This window comes from Cyprinus carpio, chromosome B7 (assembly GCF_018340385.1).
Source record: "Cyprinus carpio isolate SPL01 chromosome B7, ASM1834038v1, whole genome shotgun sequence".
Taxonomy (NCBI): Eukaryota; Metazoa; Chordata; class Actinopteri; order Cypriniformes; family Cyprinidae; genus Cyprinus; species Cyprinus carpio.
The window spans coordinates 22,591,346-22,610,987 of NC_056603.1; the positions used below are offsets into that span (position 1 = coordinate 22,591,346).

The following is a 19,642-nucleotide window of genomic DNA, read 5'->3' on the forward strand; positions in this document are numbered from 1 at the left end:
ATAACGCTTCTAATTGCTATGTGAAAATCAGTGTATAAATGGAACAGTTTGTTGGAGCTGATCTGACGATTTGAATGTGAGAGAGAGAGAGATGCAGAGCAGGGTAACATGAGGAATAGGATTGAAGAGCATTGATTTTGAAACTTGTGAATCCATTAGAATCCTTAGAACACAGAATCGCAATTCATATATGAACAGATTCTTATGTGCACCCCTAGTTTTCTCTTCCTCTTCTCTAAAGCAGCACAACATGACCACGCCCCGTTTGTTGTGTGTTCCCGGGGTTGGGGTTTATCGGACACGGAAAGTAACATGTTATAGTCCCTTGCCAGCTGTTTTTGTAGGCATTAAACTGCCAGAATTTTAAAAGACGATATCTCTGTTTGCACTGAACTTTCAGCACTGCAACGTTGCAGATATTGTTTATGCTCGAACAGCAACATTACACACTAACTAAAGTTAAAAAAGTGAAATCGCAATCAACCACCCCTTGAACAAATGTTAGTTTATGTTTGATGTTAAAGTATTATGAATGAACATTAACCTAGATTAATAAAAACTACACTATGTAACTTTTGGCACTGATGACTTTTGGGCGGACCTGCTTCCTTGCGCAATTGTCACTATCAACACCAAAATTGAACAATTGATCTTTCTTGCTCATTATTTAAATAATAAAATGGCAATATTTTTAATTAAAAAAAAAATGCATGGTGCAGCCTCAATAATTGCTATTTAATGAAAAAAGAAAAGTAGTTGTTAATTGTTAGTTCGTGATACCTAATGCATTAACTATAGCCAACGTATTGAACTTGGAACATTTGTTATTGACCAAAAACCTTACAAAGAGACTGATAAGAAGCAGAGTTAAGGACAGGAGGAGATTAAAAAGCGGGACCAACCCTTGTAGGCGTCCCAGGCAGATTGAGCGTGCTGTCCGGAGGGCGTACCTGAGCTGGTGAGGACGCTGAGAGGGGAGCTGGAAGTGGTCAGAGCACTGCTACCTGTAGGGGTGGCCTGCGTAGCACTTGCTGCCGCCGCCAATGCAGCCAGATTCTGCATGGCATTCAGACCTGCCGCAGATAGCAGACCACCCACATCAAAACTGCATCATCGCCAACATTCACACGCACAGCCTCCTTTCATTGTCCTAAAACTAACAGGCAGTCTCAACTGATTTTATAGGCATGCAATATAACAGGTTTACAAGTGGCTAACTATCAGCCACCATGCTCTCTAACGGGTCTGAGTGGAGCAGAGCGCGTCAGACTCTCACCTGACATTGGATGGAGATTGTTGAGCGCATTTCCAGAGGATGCAGACTGTTGTAGAAGCTGCAAATAAAGCTAGACATTACATCAAAACAGAGAACAGAGATAGTCAGGACTGCATCCAGGACTGTGATGGAGAGGAGAGGAGAGGAGAGGAGAGGAGAGGAGAGGAGAGGAGAGGAGAGGAGAGGAGAGGAGAGGAGAGGAGAGGAGAGGAGAGGAGGATAAATCAGGCAGCAAGGCAAAATAGAGACAAGCAGGAGCACAAGTGGAGACAGAAACAAAGAGAAGGGAAATGTGGACATTCAAGGGATATATAAAAATTAGAAGGGGACTGAGAAGAATTAGAAGGGAGAAAGATGATGATAGAAATAGTTTTCACAGCACACCCATGGAGCAGCACTAACACATTCAAACAGGGCTACACATCTATGCTGGCCCACATGAGAAAAAGTTTTAGGAGTAGCCAATCATAAACAATCAAGAAGGGTTTTGAGAAGCCAATTTAAATGCAGCTAAATAATGGCCAAACACAGACCTGTAGCCCATGTGCTCAAACACAGCAGAAAAACACAGCAACATTTACAAGGCAAATTAGACTCTGATTAAAAGGCTCTAATGGAATCTAAATAATATGCAAATAATAATGCATTACAGTCTAAAAAAAAAAAAAAAAAAAAAAAAGATATATACATTTTAGAGTGAGCTAAGGGTGCTGCAATATAGTGGCACTAAAGACATCAGTGATATTTAAAAAATAAAATAAAATACTGATATCATGTTAAACCTACGCTTCTTGATAATCTTGTAAATAATCCTGTACAATTATTTGCTTGATACTCTAACATAGATGGCAGTATTGCATACTGGTTTCAACCGTCATAAAACAGGAAAAAAGATGAAGTCACCTAGCTACTGATGCTGCACTAATCACGATGGAGGAGATTACAGGCTGAAGTATACAGTTACAGTTAAAAACTCTTCACCTCCCTACACTTAAGTTTTAAATGAGATTCACTGGCCAAAAGAAAGAAAACACAAATAATGCTTATGAATTTGACTGAAAGCAATTACTACAGATATCACAATAAGAATGTTACTGTGAATTCTTTTGGCCATGAAAATCATAGTGAAATTCTACTATCGTGACACTCCTAGATGTAGCAAACACCAGCCCTCGTGCACTAAACACAAATGCTTTCAATTCTGCAAGTGCTTCTAGCAATTTATGTAGTGGAGTCTGCATGTTTTAAACTCTCCTCAATATAGGCATGGTTTCTACATGATGCACAGACCTCAGATGCAACAGGATCTGTCCTGTGTACTCACTGCAAGATACTGTGGCCCTAGTGAGTTCAGTCCTGTGAGATTTCCCCACATGGAGGCAGCATTGAGCTGTTGCATCTGTTGCTGCAGCTGTTGGGTGATACGTTTCTGTTCTTTATCCTTCTGCGTGTCTGCAAACTTTACCACAATGGGAGAAGAACAGCCCTACGGGACACAGGCAAACAGGAATTAAAATGCAGCATAGAATTTAATAAAAAAAAAAAAAAAATGTACGCAGCCAAGAAAATATCAATAAACAGAAAGTTTTCACTAGGGCTAGGCAAAAAAATTGTAATTTTGGATTTTTAAATTAATCGTATTTTTAAATGACGTCGATTCGATATTGATTCTCAAAAGCCGCGAATCAATATTTTCCCGGTATTTATTTCAGCAAACATTTAAAAGAAGATCTGATTAATGTGAGTCTTTTCATCAGTCTTCTCCACAAGATGTCACCCTCCTATTTACCTTGTGCAATGTTACAACAGAAAGCCTGTCACTCATTCAGTGCTTATCATGAAATAAAAATAAAATTTCTCAATATATACATATTTTATACTGTATTGTTGACCAAATAAATGCAGCTTTGATGAACACGAGAGACTTCTTTCAAAAACATGTTTAAAACATCTTAATGATACTACTTTTGAATGGTAGTGTAACTTCTACACAATAAAACATAGAAACAGTACTTGCTGTATACTATGCATTAAGGCATAAGCATTTATCATCTCTTAAGTACAGAAATATCAAGCTTAAATGCAGAAATGGTATGCGTGTATGTGTGAATTTGTGTTTACCTCCATGGTCTGTGACTGGTGCATGGATTTGATGGCAGACTGGGCCATCTGTCTCGCTGTGAATGTGACGAAGGCACAGCCTGCGGACAAGTATGAAAGTAGATCACAAAAGGACACCAACCTCTGTGATAAAACCATAACAGCATAAACTAAAATACTACTGAACTACTACACAGAAACACAACCTCAATCAAAACTGGGTTCAGGCCCGGTCTCTTTGGAAAGCGAATGGGTTCGAGGGCTGCTGAGTCAATATGGGTTGTGCCTATCACTTAAGCAGTTCCCATGGTGATGGACAGCAAGTTCACTCAAGCCAATTCTAAAATAAATAGCGTGGGCCTCAGTGTGCGTTAGTTCCCTTGGTTACACTTTGGTTACACTTAAATCAGTGATTCTCTACACCGCAGGTAAACAACAGCTAGAAACTAAGAGAATAACATTCCCAAATGAATCATTAAAGCGACCATGCATATATTATCAATTTGTTGCAAGCAGTCCCAGTTATATAACCTCTGATATCAGTTGCCACGTTGAGTCATTTTCATTTGGGCCGACGGGAGCCAATTGAGTCTCATTTTTCTCTGATGGGTTGTGTCTGCAACTATTAGTTACGCAAAACAATGCTTTCTCGAAATAACTAAAATGAGAGTGAGCAGAGTGATTGGTGAAGATGTACTTCTTATTTATTAGTGCGCTATTAGTGCCCTGAGGGGAAAAACCAGAAGCTGCTAAAGCTAAATTCATTCTTGTATGCGCTACAAGTCAAAACATTCACAGTACTGCCTCCATTCTCGCATTTGTGTGTATGGTTTCCCATCATGTGTGTGTAATTTGCTTTGGATGGCGGTAGTGATGATATGCATGTGTTTGAGTTCTCACCACGGCTCAGTCCGTCAGGGCCTCTCAGTATGCGGCACTCCTCAATTTGGCCGTATGGAGAAAACATGAGCCTTATGTCATTCTCATTGCACTTCTTTGAAATCATTCCAACAAACAGCTTTCGGTCTTCTATCGCTGAAATACAAGAAAAGCTTGTTATTGCAGCACAGCCTCTGCGCAGCTATTTGACAGTCACTGTGGAAATTTCTTTAAGCAACACACTATTGTTCAAAGGTTTGGGGTCTATAAGAATTTGTACTGTTTTTGAAGAAAACATGTTCATCAAAGGCTGAATTTATTTGATCAAAAATACAGAAAGATAGAAATACTGTGAAATTACAATGTACAATACATTTCTATTTTAATATATTTAAAATGTAGTTTAATACTGTGATGACAATGCTGAATTTTCAGCATCATTATTTCAGTCTTTAGTGTCACATGATTCTGCAGAAATCAGTCTAATATGCTAAAGTGGGGCTTAATAAATTATTATCAATGCTGAAAACAGTTTTGCTTTTTGTAATGTTATCAGTTAACTATCTTTGCTTTTTCTTTCTTAAAGTAAATAAAAACTGACCCTAAATTTTGGAAGGACTGTCATAATACTGTTACACATTCAAGTCACTCACCATTGTTTTTCTCACTGTCTGCAGGCTTCATCTGTATGGGATGATGCATCTGTTCAGAGAGGGGGGAAAAAAAATTCACATTTGACTTAACACTGACATTTCCCAGCCTCCATGAGAAATCAGCTGTTTGAAAAGCTTTAACAGCTCCACTGGGTGTACTGAAAAGGCTTTTATAAAAGCATGTCAATACGTGTGGAGGTTTGATGCATTTTTAAGAGCAATAAATAGTAGAAGGCCTGCTCATCTGACAACACGCATGAGGATTAATGCATTATTGATAATATATATATATATAAAAAAAAGAAAAAAAAAAAGAAAGTAGATCCTTTTCTCACCCCTGGAAGAATCTTCATGTTGTGAAGGGCATTTTGTGCTTCTAATGCAGATTTACGGGTGTAATACGTGATAAAACAACAACCTGCAAATGCAATAAATGGTCTGTAAACCAAGTCCAAGATGACAACATTTCCACTGAGACCAATTTCTAGAACTCTGTTCCAAATCCCAGTGAGCAGCATTTTAAGGAATCGTTGGCACGTTTCTAATGTAAGGAGTGTTCCAAAAAGCAGGCTACTTAATTAGGCTGCCATCTAAGACAACTTGCTTTTATGCAGCTCTGCATGTGTTTGTGTGTGTGCGCTATCTGCTCACTAGGTTTGGGAACAGACTATTTTTGAGAGTGACTGACATAGAAAATCTCTCAATCTGCAGTGTACTGACTGTCAAGTACCTTTACTCTGTGGGGGGTTCTGACTCCTGTCCCGAAGAACATTGATTTCATAAACTGCGCCATAGGGCTCAAACAGCTCACGCAGCTGATCCTCTGACCACGTCCGGGGGATCTGACCCACAAACATCTTTATAGCATCAATGTCGGGCTGGTCTGGGTGGTCCAGAGACCCATTCATCTTCTTGGTTCTACAAAAAAATATATACATACATGCCTGTTTAACGAGTCTTAAGGACACGACCCTCAATGTCTCCAGTCTCCCTAACAGATAAAACCTAAACATTGCAAATGAAAGGATGCACACAACAATCTCATATCATTCCCAAGAATGAAAACACTAAAATTACAACTAGCTTCATTTATTAACAGTTCACCAGTGTTAGACTGACAGTATATTGCTCAAACTGATTAACTGGATGTTTGGCAGGTTAAGATGATGCAAAATAATTATTCATTTAAACAATTGTGCACATCTTATTTGCCATGAAAATTACTTAACTTATTTTGCAAATGTATATCTAAGCTATTTTCTGTGAATGTGAGAGACCTCCGATTCATTAGCCGCTATAGGTCTATCATTAGAAGAATAACAGTGCAGTAAACCGTAAACTATCTGCACTACAATCCAGTTATAATTACAACAATACATTAAAATAATACCAGTCTGCAATGTCAAGCAGCACAGGCCGTGTCGTATAGCTTAACATAACAGGAAGCCTATGACATCGGAAGCCACACACATTCAATTTACAAACAGCCGCATCCGCTCTAACGTTAAGAATAATGAATACTAGTGATTAGGAATGCAAGCTAGAAGAAAACAAAAGCATTCACTGCATTATAAATTCAGCACTATGTGAAGATCAAACATTAGAGTAAAATCCCTACTCCAACATCTGTGAATGGTTTTCTCAGGTCATACACAAGACTTTCTGAGGTGAGAAATAACTGAAAAAATGTTCATGAACAAATAGCTTACTACTAACTGAATTTAAAATTGTGATGAAACAGAAACAACAACAGATCTTTTTATTCTGTATCATGTCATGCAACGGAGAGCAACCGATTATTAAAAAAAAGAAGAACAAAAATTGTTCACATTATGATCTGATGCATTTAGAAAATAGATGGGGTGAATTTCATTCAAACTTCAATCAATAAACCACAAAAACTAGACTTTAAAAAGAGAGGAAAAGGTCAGATATCTTAAAAGAATAAAAGTCTGTGATGAGAATGAATTAGAACATCTTCACAGTGCTGCTTGACAAAGTGGAGCATGAGGGCAAGCAGTGAGGGACGTCACTGACAGGCCTGAAGCACTGCTTCATCAGTCTCTTTAGCAGCTGCTGATCAGTGGAGTGACAGACCACTTTAAGATAAACACAGCATTGTGCTGCTGACAAAGAGCAGCATTAGCTAGCAGCTAAAAGCCAGATTAATGGCGTTTATCGATCCGAGGACAGCAGAGCTAATAAAACCTACTCTGTCGATTTTCCAGCAACTACAACTTGTTCAGACAAGCAGATAACACAGATTCTCCAGAAGATCATCCAATCAGGGACAGAGGATCGCTGGGTGTTCACTGGGGCGAAACCCTTTTAGGATCGTAAACTCTTTTTCCTAGTGAACTGACCAGTACTGACTGTAGGGAAGAAGCCACTGTCACAGCACATCATAACATGATGTTGCAGAAGACTATCGATTCAACAAAAACAGAATGGAAGAACAATCTGACATCTATGAAGAGATGAGAAATAATCAAGATTGTAGGGCTGGGTATCAATTTACTTATTAGGCACCAACCGAATTGCCTCAATACCACAGAGTATCTCATCTTTCATTACCAATTTTCATTAACTAAGGTGTTAATCTCGTCAACATCAGCCAATAAGCATACAGCATGCTTGATGTGCTAAATCAAGTGCTGGTGATTGGCTCTGGTGAGGCCTCAAGGAAAAACACTAGTTTATGGCAGTTACGCCCAGAGAAGTAGTGTGAGGCTGTAGTGTGTAAGCTTCTTCAACCCCCATAAATGTGATTAATGGATACACTTGTACGTTTTTGTTTTGAAAAATTAAAACAATCCTCATCCATACCGGCATTTCTAAATGCAAGTTAAAGGGTTAGTTTACCCAAATATTAAAATTATGTCATTAATGACTCACCCTCATGTCGTTCCAAACCCGTAAGACCTCCGTTCATCTTTGGAACACAGTTTAAGATATTTTAGATTTAGTCCGAGAGCTTTCTGTCCCTCCATTGAAAATGTATGTACGGTATACTGTCCATGTCCAGAAAGGTAATAAAAACATCATCAAAGTAGTCCATGTGACATCAGAGGGTCCGTTAGAATTTATTGATGAAAATGTAATACATTTTGTTCCAAAATAACAAAAATTACGACTTTATTCCGCTTTTTCTTCTCTTCCGGGTCTGTTGTGAACGTGACTGCTGTGACTGTTGACGTACAACGCTGCTGACGTGTTCTCTGGTGCGCCCAATAACAAAGAAAACACGTCAGCAGCGTCACTACAGTGTTGTGAACGCGCTCACAACGGACCCGGAAGAGGAGTAAATGCGGTGTAAAGTCATAATTTTTATTATTTTTGGAACAAAATGTATTTTCGATGCTTCTATAAATTCTAATGGACCCTCTGATGTCACATGGACTACTTTGATGATGTTTTTATTACCTTTCTGGACGTGGACAGTATACCGTACATACATTTTCAATGGAGGGACAGAAAGCTCTCGGACTAAATCTAAAATATCTTAAACTGTGTTCCGAAGATGAACGGAGGTCTTACGGGTTTGGAACGACATGGGGGTGAGTCATTAATGACAATTTTAATTTTTGGCTGAACTAACCCTTTAAAGTCTGCTTCTGAAATATGTAATTTGTAGCCTTTTATCTCAAGCTAATCGCTACACTTAATTTCTCAAGTAAGAACACTATATTGTTATGAAAACAGGCAGAATCTCATAAAAAAAAAGTCATGACCATCATAATCGTGTGTTTATTAGCTTCTGTTTATTAGAAATGTTCTTCTGTTTTATGTATAGAACAGAACGCAAAGTGTACTGGATGTTTGTCATCGGAGACAGAGCAGGTTATGAACACATGATACGAGTGACATGAGCAGCTTCCTCTGAGTCAGAACAGTGATGGCGGAAGAGGAAACATACAAAGACAGTGCTCGGTGTGTAAACATAGCCTAAAAAAATGTGGAAAAGATCAAAAGTGTGGCTGGATTTCACCAAAGCTTGTCTGTCTTCTGAAAAAGCAGGCATGCTAATTTTCTTGAACAGCCGAGTGATCTGAAGATCTAAAATCTGCAGCAGTGAGCATTACATACTGACTTGAAACGGTTCATTTTGCACTGAAAACTATTTAAACTTATTAAAATTATTTGCACTGATATATTGCGTTGGTTACATCTAGTTCCACTGTGCTTTTCGTTCTTTTGTGCAAAGTTTTTTTGAGGTAATGTAATCTTGTTAAAACGGATTTTAATAAAATTTGTATCGAAAAAGTATTGCTAAGGAACCGGTATCAAATTTTTGAATGATACCCAGTCCTAAATGGTAGTCATCTCTTTCCTATCTCCCGAAATTAACATTAATACCATATGAATGCTGCCTTCAATATTTAATAGCAACAATGAACTTTTCTACATTCCTTACACAGCAAACAACATATAAACAGAAGAGAAGACAATTCACCATGGCTCAGTCAGCAGTTTCTTGCCCCGTTCTTGGTTAAATTGTTCCCTTTGAGGTTGTAAAACCTCCCACAAACAACCCTTATGACTTTAATAAGACAAAACACTGAAACACTTTACTGAAATATCCTAAGATGGCAAAGAATGAACCCTTGCATTTCACATGTAAACCTATAAATAATATCAGGAGCAACACAGTCCATCCTATAACAGACGAGGAACAGCCACTCAAGGTGCTCCAACAAAAAGTGAAACTAGGGTTTCACTTTCCATTTTAGACTGCTGAAATATTTTAGGAATATTTCCAAGACCACACCAACAAGCTCTTTCTATCCTAGGCAGCAGAGCAACAATTATGAAATATCCAAATCATTTCATTGTTCATTCTGCAGCATGTTGCTTTTATGAAAAGAGACTGTGCTGATGAATCTGAATGCCAATACATGCTAATAGTTGAAAACAACATGTTTACTACAGGATTATGTTGTGAACCTGTACTAGCAGCCCTTACTGCAGGCCTCTAATGAGCATTAACTGTCATCTCCTGAATGAACCCTGAATCAAACTTACATTCACACAGAATACTGCCTGACATTTAAAATAGCTACTCTCAGCTCCAAATAAAAAGTAAACAAACCAGTTAATCAGTTAAACCACACAGATTAATAAAAAGAGCTATTAAAACTACAGAACATTCCACCCTAATACAGTGACCATCAAACAAAGGAGAATTTAAGGTATTAGTATGTAACCCAAATCAAGTTACGCCAAGCTAAAGTCAAGTGTGTACTCACACTGAGCTGGAACTCAAACTGCAATGGTCCACCATCATCTCTGGCAGAAAATCCAGCTTAAACGAAGCCATTTTCTTCAGCACTTCACTAGTCAGTAAATCTCAAATGAACACTGACAGAATCCACAAAAACAGACTCGCTCACACTTAAAACACTAAAACAGCCACAGCGACTATCCGTCTAGTACGTCTCTCAAGGTTCAGTCACAAGTGACATGGGAACAGCTGGGTAAGAAAGGGAAGCGATCAGACCCCACAAAACTCAAATCGACATGGAGCAGAGAGAGACAACGATGAGGCTCGGCACTGTGCTGGATGACAAACACAGGCCGTAGCTCTGGTCACTGGGCTGGGACTGAGGATTAGGATGGGCCGGACAGGCCACTAAAAGCTGCACCCCTGCTCCCACAAAGAAAAGTGCTGATGGAGGGGGACTTTTTTGTGAGTTTTTCTCTTAGCAAAGCAGAACTGAGTGCAGTGTCAGATAAATAAAGTGTCAGATTGATGCTGATAAGCGTGAGTGAGCGGTAGGAATGAATGTGGACGAGCAGCTCTCTGGTAATCCCTGAGCTGAAGCGCCCCCAGGACACAATCGGGTTCCAGCAGCGGGCCACGGGCTGTACACTATTCCAGCATGGAGGGGTGGCGGAAGGGAGGAACAGGCTGCTCAGGGTCATGTGACAAGGGTCGCGTTATAAGCTCGCAGTCAAAGGCAACAAACAAACAAGCCACAGGCAGGCTGAGGTCCACTGTTTGGCTTTGTTTAGCACAAAAACAGCAATAGACCTATGCAACAATGTAACAAACAACATTCTATCAACACATTAGTTACAAAAAATCCAAATTATATAGTTTATAATATGCCAATTCATTCAGAAAGCAAGCAACATAAATCATATATATAGAAATTTATAAAAGAATACCCTTCTAAAAAAGAGAATTATCTCAGCAATTAATAAGAATGTAATCATTTGATTTCTTCCTCAATGGCCTGTCAGACATTCAAACAGGCCATGACATCATCGCTAGCCATGCAGTGACATCTGGTGGGCTGCACACTGCAGGCATGGTTTCTGTTTAGAAAAAGGAGCAATAACAAAGAAAGAGCAAGTTCTTTTTTTCCTTCTCGTTCCAGCTTCAAAATGAAGCTGCTTGAAAGATGTTTCCCACTGAGGGAAAACCTGCAGGTGGAGGGTAACTTCATACCCCGGGTGAAAAGACATGAAGTGTATGTGCTCTTACCCGCCAAGGGCAGGTACTTCCACAGCAGGAAGGGAAAGCTCGCATTGAGGTTGCCCGTGCTGCGCTGTGGTCAGGTAGAGGGCTTCAGCGTCGATGCTATCCATCCAGTGCCTTTGTCAAACGCTACAGAAACACACCAAACATTACAGGACACACACACACACACACACACACACACACACACACACACACACACACACACACACACAGGTAAACGCATACTGAAAGGAAAAAAGAAAGAACAAGAGAGACGTTTTCTGACAGAATAGACAGCATGCAAACTGCATGTCACTAAACTGCATGCACACATAAAACATGTAAGAGAAGAAGATGGCACTTCCTGGATGATCTGAATATTATCATGTAAACGACAGACTATCATCTGAGATGCAGCTGTTCTCACTTTCATCAGAGGAAATCAGTTTGTAGAGGCTCAAACACAAAGGTTTCTCATATTGAAAGGAAAAAAAACCTGATCTACATAAGCAACTATAATTGATACAGCAGTAACATAATATTGGTGTTTCGAGTACTCACATTCTGTACAACTTATCAAAATATAAATAAACACACAGGACCATTTGGACCCAAAATAGGATCTCCGTTACAAGAGAGATAAAAACAACCTGAGGGACTATTTGGGGCTACATTTTAGCTACTTAAAATAACTTTCTAAATGTAACCAGTGATATAACCTGTTAATTTAACCTGAGCCATGTTTTTGTGCCATAAATGTAAAAATCCCTTATTATTATAATACAACGAAGAGAGTTTTAATTGAAGTGACAGAATGACACTTGAAGAGATAAATTTACTTTAAATACAAACTAGAATAGACCCTAATATAACAAACAAAAAAAAAAAAGGATGATCAGCACTTAACTAGATGTAAAACAGCCAACCGTACATACAGACAGAGATTTGAATCATTAAATCTTTTGTGTTCATTCACATCCGAATAAAACAATTTACTAGAATGAACCTGCCTTTCCAACAACACATTTTGAGTGCGTCGCTGCAGCATCAGAAGAACAACAGCAAATGTGGGAAAATTTTCCATTGTTAAAATTTTCCCAGAAAATGTACACCATTTCTAAACTACAGCAAGTCTCCCAAACTACCAATTACTACTAGCAGCACCTCAACTTTTGGTTAGTTACTCCCCAATGCTGTGCACATTAATGATTTATCATCCCTTTGAGAAACTCATGCCATGCAGCTGTGATGTGTCTTCTGACCCGGGCAGCATAGCGAGAATGCTCCGAGAAGACCATAGGCCATGCCACGTTTTAATGACTGCTGAGTGACCGTGTGGCTTATTCATGGACTGTCTATGTAAGGCAGTGTTATAGGCCTTTGGGGTGGAGGGTGGGGGGGCAGAGCATATGGTCAGCCAAGTTCATCTAACAACAAACTCACTCTCGAACACTGGCAAAGACAGACAGCACTGCGGACAAATGGAGTCATACGGAAGCATCTGGAACAACCCAGCAGCTGAGAATACAACACACACACAGCTGACTGATCAGAGAGGGGCGCATAGGTGGACATTTACCAACCACCTGTCAGTCAGTTATTATGAGGCACCTCAATCTCATTTATCTCTGTATGACAACAAAATATCAAGTTATAGGACTACATCCTGACCAGAGCAGCACGTTGAGCCAGCAGTTTAGAATGCCATGGGTCAGAATCTGGCGACCTACAACAGGCGCAGCTCACTGTCCAAAAAAGAAGATTACTTCATGGCAGAAATTAAAACAGCAACAGTTCTACTGGAACTAGAATTTCCAAAGTGTAGCAAAGAGTGTGTAAAAAATGCGAATGGAGTTGTTAAATCAACCGAGTCCTGGTTCACTTCACTGCCTTGAGTGCATATTTGATTTCGGTGATACGCAGGGCATTAGATGCCACAGAAGCATTTCAAAATACAGCAAGCATCTTTGCCAAGATCCAGAGCAGCTTAGAGCAATCAATGGTAGAAAAATGCATTAACCCTCCATTAATTCTGTTGTACTGGACGTTTCACAAGCTCAATTTTTACCATGATGTAAAGAAGAAAGTGAAGTATCTGAAATAACTAAATATTTATTTGTAATCTTTACATTAAAGCAGTCACATCTTAAATATACTATTTCATTTTGCTGCTAAGTTACACTTGCATGTTAGTATTTTTAAGTTGTTTTTAGCTCATATTATCTCAAAATATCTCAAGCTAAGGTGGAGCAGAGTGTTCTGTATAGACTTGTTGAGGTTTAGAAAGGTGATGAAGAACACAAGCAGTCAGTCTGTAGGGGGGCATTTTTTGCTACACATTTAGAAATATCACCTTTCCCTACACCAGCAAAGTATTATGTGTGTTCTAACTAGACATGGGATGCAGCATTACACCAATTTCACGCAGCACATAAATTTAGACATTCAACACGATAGTTCACCCCAAAAATTTAAAGGATATCAAATGTTGTCAACATGGTAAAAGTGGAAGCTTGGCCATTAGTTTGCCGATACACTATTTTAGCGTTAATTTATTTAACTATTTACTTACTTGGTTTCATAGCCGGAGAGTGAACCAACTCCAGGGTATGGCTAAAAGCAACCTAATGTTAGTGTTATCTACATATTATATCTTTTTATTCAAGTAGCATATGGATGTCATGTCATAAAATATTTTTACGATGACTGAATTTGTACTATTGAACTATTTAACAGAACACAAATAGATGCCATAAAATGCCAATAACAGTAAAGAGAAAAGAACGATCCAATTACCCCATGTAGGTGCACAAGTTTCACCTCTCATGTGTGACACGCATATATCGTTAGGTGCCATTGACACAGAATGCACTTTTGTGTTGACAAAGATGCAATGCGGGCAGTGGAATAGGAAAAAAATTACAAGAAGATGGGAGTTGAGTCTTAACTTGAGGGCCGTGTTTTTATAATGCCGTTTCATGCATGGGACACTGCAAGAGATGCAAGCGCAACAGTCACATGTTTACACGGAAAAAACTATGGAAAAGCAGCACAATTAAATAAAAAACCTGTAAAGAACCACTACCCTATGTCTGATATTTCATGTTTGCATCATGGTGACAGGCTGAAAGCTGCCGTTTATTGTTTTTACAGAACATTTATAGATAAGTCTACTGGTGTTATACCTTCAGTGATTTTGAATTTGAATTACCTTGACTTTTGATCATTTTAAAGCATTTTATACATTATTGCCAAACAAACAATATGTATAACAAGTCTGTACAAGATGTAGTTGTAGTTAATGCATCTTTTCTGCTGAGAAAAAGTGATGTTTAACATTTACATTATGTTGACAATTTCATGTGTAGTGCACTTGCAATAGAATTTTCCGTAGCTAGATGGTTAAAGAAAGTTATTTGAATCATGTTTTAGTTACATTTTCAAGTTAACTAGTAATAAATTTTTTTTTTTTTTTTTTTTTTTTAAATCGAGATAAATTTTTTGCCATATCGTCCAGCCCTAGTTCCATTAGTTAATGGAAATATTAACTAACATGAATGAACAATGTACAATAGCCTACATTTACTACAGTATTTATCAATCTTTCTTAATGTTAATTGAGAATACAGTTGTTCACTCTTAGGTCACGTTAATTCAAAGTGCATTAAAGGATTCATATGATGCAATTTGTATGGTAATGGGCGAAACATTTCCGTCACACGCTTGAGGTATTAGGCCAATCACAATGCACTGGATAGCTGGCCAATCAAAGCACACCTCGCTTTTCAGATCGATGAGCTTTGTAAAATTCGACGTGTTTCAGAAGACGGGGCATAGAGGACAAATAATAATGTACAGTATGTGTAAAATAATGTGTATTTTGAACCTTAAACTGCATAAACATTTCATTACGCCAAATACACAAAACAATGTTCTTTTTAGCAACATCATATGACCCCTTTAACTGTTAACAAGCACAACAGTTGATTTTAATAATGCATTAGTAAATGTTGAAATTAACAGTAACTAAGACTAATGAATGCAGAAGTATTGTTCATTCAGTTCATGTTAGGCTAACTAGAGTAGTTAACTAATATTACCTAATGAAGCTTATTGTGAAGTGTTATTAATATAATTAATATATAGGTATTAATATAAATTCTGTCCAGTTGTGTTGTTACTTTTTTTTTTCAATTCAGTATTATTAAAATTTATTGAGTTAAATAATAAAAATACTTTATATTAATTCATAAAATAATAAATCATTACAAAGCATTTTCAGTTTCGGATTTGGTTTTTGTCCAATTTTCATTCTGGTGCATCCCTAGTTTCGGTCAATGAACTCACTGCTTTAAAACAATTTCAGCCAAAAACAGAGCAATTTTCTGGTTGCTAAAATAAAATAAAAAGTCAGTGCATCCATTGTTGACACTATTAAGGCCCTGATATGCTTCAAACGAAATCGAAGAACGAACTGATGAGACGTAATTTCAAACAAAATCAGGCCAAAACTAAGTTAGTTTTGAGTTCGTTTCGGCAGTTCGAAACAGCTCACCAAAGCAATCTTTCTGGGGGAGTTTGTTTTTGCTCCTAAACACCTTTGAGCTTCCACTGGTCCGTGGCAGTAACACAATCGGTGGGTGTGTTCTGAAACTCCACCTTCTTTGACGTGCAATTTTTTCCCCCCGGGTCGTTTCTCATTCACCGGAAGGCAGGCGGCAAGAGAACAACATCTAGTCACTAGCAACATAAATACACTGTGTCGAATAGCTGAGCTGCCACAGATATATCCGCACCTGAACGATTGCTCATGGAGAGACTTAAAAGATTCAGAGAAAGCATTTAATTTCTAGAAAAAAATGCAATGAAGCTTGGTGCTGATGACCCGGAGTAACGCAAAAAGTTAAGTCACTTTTTGCGTTACTCCGGGTCATCAGCACCAAGCTTCATTGCATTTCAGATGCAAGTTTTCCAAAGCCATGAAAAGAATGAAAGGAAAGAGTAAAGATAAAAGGTAGCAAGTACCAAATACATCTGTTTCAAATACTGCTGCTGCTGTTTTTTCAATAAACAAATTTAAAAGGTATACAATAAATGAAATGGCACAGGAACATACAATAATAAACCTTTGTTTTTATCAAATCATGACATCACATGAAATATAAAAAGGTGTAATTTATCCAGTTTAATAAAATAAATGAACATTAATAAAATAAATGCTGAAGTTTTCAGACTATGAGCCATTCACACTTAAAAGACTGATTGTGGAATTGGAAAGGTTATTTTGTAAAGACCTACAAAACCTCTCCATCATATAAAGCATGTTCCTTCAGAAGACTTGTATTAAACCACTCAATTCATATGGATTACTTTTACAAAATCTTTACGAGCTTTTTGAAGCATCAAAGTTTTGGATTGTGTGGACTTTCAAGGCATGGACAAAAGTGATGCGAGAATATTAAGTGTCTTCATCTGTTTTCCAATAATGAACATTAGTCTTATGGTTTGGAACAACATGACACTGAGGAAATAATTAAGAAACTATCCATTTTAATGTGTGCATCCCAGAGACGTCTCAAATGTAGGCAAGACAGATTTTTTTTTTTAATTTTGTCTCACTAAAATGGTCTCGTTGGATTGGGAAGGGATCTGAGTTAACTTTATTTCAAAAGGTTAAGAATAATTAGATTTTCATGATATGGCCTTTAAAGACTCTACCATATGGCAGAAGAACGTGCTTTGGGGCCATTTCCTGTTTTCTTTCTGAACTGTTTGTCAGTTTTGGACACTGTTTGTGACAGTGAGACTCATCCTGCCTCCTGCAGAATCACTCATTTCACCGCCAAACTTAAGAAAACTCATCACAGCCAAATCAACCTCTGACCACCAGCAACCCTTCCTCATAATCAATGCCGGTGCAAAGTCATCTCAAACAGAAAGTCAAGCTCTGTCTAAGGATACTGAAATGTGTATCATAATACTTGCACAGACAAAATTACCAATGAAACCCCCTTAAGCTTGTGCAGCACAAAGAGTAGAACCAGCCATACTACAAGATATAGTCCCTTACATGCAATACTAAAGAAAAGAATGAAAAAAACAACAGTGTCATATTTGAGATGTTTAAATGTATCAGAATAATCACTTGGGTATTTAATGGCATTCATTAGCCACATTAGCAGGAGCACAAACAGGAATGTTCCCGACAGGTGCTGCTGACCTCCATGTGGTAACTCCCTCCTGGAGAGCGTTGTCACGATTTAACAGCTGCCGTGGCGCAGCAACTGTCAGACATGAACTTACTACAGCGAAATCTGACAGAAGTCAAAGCCAAAAAGCTTCTTGCCTTAAAGCGTTAGTATGGTAAGCGAAACTGAAGACTTTCAGTAGCTCAGTACAAGTATTTTGGTCTCCTTGTGAGTCTCTTAAAGACGAAGCTGCAGATGCTTGATGGCTCCTTTAAAGAGCCTGCACTCTGACACACATCCCTCCCCCTGTAACGGAGATATAAACCCCCTTGACGCTGCACTAAGCACTCGCAATCTCACGCCTACAACTGCACTCCAGACCCTCCAGTCAAACACTCTTCTGAAATCCCTCAGTATTTATGTAAATACACACAAACATGAGTACAGAGTCTGTTGGAATTGCCAGCCTGCAGTTGCAGATAATGGAGGTGTTGCCATGCAGGACAAAAATTCAACTGCAAAGAACGGCCCACTTTAGCAGCATCAACACACGAGAGTATGTGTGTGTGTGTGTGTGTGTGTACTAACAAGTAACCAAGGAAACAGTTTGTCTTCAATTCAGAGCACTAAACACTAAACAGAGAGTTCATTTCATGCAATTTTGCTTCATGCAGCTCTCTAACAGCACAACATGAACTGACAGAAATGAAGGTGCAAAATCCTAAATGACATGGGACCTCCACATGTCTGACTAATACTTTATTACAAGCTGACACAAAAGGACACTAATTATCCAAGCACTAGCAGCATTGTCGTGTAAGAGTTTACAGATATGACACGGGTGGCTCTCATTAAAAGTTCAATACTCTAGGAACTACAAACAGTCTGAGGACCACAGGCCACAATTGCTCATTTCTATGACAGAGGCATGAATAGAAACCTTAGTTCAAGAACCAGTATAGTGGTTTTTCTGATCAGACGTGTTGTCAGGCTTCATATGGAGTGAAATTCAACTCATCCGCAACCTCTCAAACTAATCTGTTGGCTTTGTGTGAGCTGTATGATGATTCTAGTCAAATCATGTTCTGAGCGCCAGTTATTTGGAATATGAATACCTACCTTTCCCACATTAACGCATGACATTGTGATGTCTTGCTTGCCATTGTAACACATCCTTACACAAAAGTGAGAAGCACTTACCCTCTCAGTGGCCTTGCTTTTCTGAAATGTTGCTCCCGTCAATCTGTAGAAAGAACAGCCGTATGGTTAGACCTGCACATTATCAATGAACATCTGTGCTGATTCCCAGTATTTGTGGACTTGCTATCCTTTACCATGCTGAGAAAGACACAGGGGCTAATTTGCTGTCTTCGTGTATTATTTATACTGGCTCTATTAGAGTTGGGTTTTGCCTTTACAATCAAGCCACAGAGACGGACAGATCTTACAAGAGAGTCGATGCTGCACATCCTGCCAATGTCTGATAAGGCCTGAACAGGTCAGTTACAACTGGCTTTATCTAATAAAACCTAATGTAATGCAAAAGCACAATACAGCCATATATTGCCCCTCTATATACATTAAGATAATATAAACCTTCAGTGCAACATGTTCACTTTATTCTCACAATTTTGGGTGTTCCTTCAGAATGGTTACCTGTGTGCTTAAAATTAGTTGCATAAAACATTATGGCTAAAATATCCCATTAACTTCACCAATAAATTATCAAACAGAGCACAATTACACACAAGGGTGTAGTTTTGGTTTGAACATTGGAGGGCTTGAAGTGTGAACTCTTTTAGTAGAGTCCCGGGCTATGTTCACTCTTAAGGTTTATTTATCTGTTTGCTTATATATTTATTTTTGTGCTATCATCTATGCAAAGTTGGTGCAATAAAGTAACATAGTTAACAATTACACACACACACATACATATATACATATATGTGTGTGTGTGTGTGTGATTTATTTATATTATTTAGGCACTTATAGGCAATAGTTTGACAATTGTTCTTATTCAACATACCATGGGAAGCCAGTCTAACAACATTTTCTCATATTGATATTATTTCTTACTCATTAA

The 19,642-nt window shown here is 38.4% G+C and overlaps 1 protein-coding gene across 11 annotated transcripts in view; it reads right to left on the reverse strand.

Moving 5' to 3' along the window:
• Positions 1 to 19,642, reverse strand: part of LOC109096908 (cugbp, Elav-like family member 1) — a 31,165-nt gene that overhangs the window by 9,345 nt on the left and 2,178 nt on the right. For 4 of the 11 annotated variants that reach the window (XM_019110591.2, XM_042727934.1, XM_042727933.1 and 1 more), the window contains exons 2-11: positions 18,760 to 18,802; positions 11,396 to 11,518; positions 5,639 to 5,826; positions 5,244 to 5,326; positions 4,909 to 4,957; positions 4,277 to 4,411; positions 3,398 to 3,477; positions 2,601 to 2,762; positions 1,277 to 1,346; positions 903 to 1,073 (exon numbers count right to left, since the gene is read on the reverse strand). In XM_019110591.2, the coding sequence (XP_018966136.1) occupies positions 903 to 1,073; positions 1,277 to 1,346; positions 2,601 to 2,762; positions 3,398 to 3,477; positions 4,277 to 4,411; positions 4,909 to 4,957; positions 5,244 to 5,326; positions 5,639 to 5,826; positions 11,396 to 11,499 (1,042 nt within the window). In that variant the 5' untranslated portion in view covers positions 11,500 to 11,518; positions 18,760 to 18,802. Of the gene's footprint in view, positions 1 to 902; positions 1,074 to 1,276; positions 1,347 to 2,600; positions 2,763 to 3,397; positions 3,478 to 4,276; positions 4,412 to 4,908; positions 4,958 to 5,243; positions 5,327 to 5,638; positions 5,827 to 10,154; positions 11,005 to 11,395; positions 11,519 to 18,759; positions 18,803 to 19,642 lie in introns of those variants that run through there. The other 7 variants (XM_042727937.1, XM_042727936.1, XM_042727935.1 and 4 more) reach the window with 7 other exon arrangements.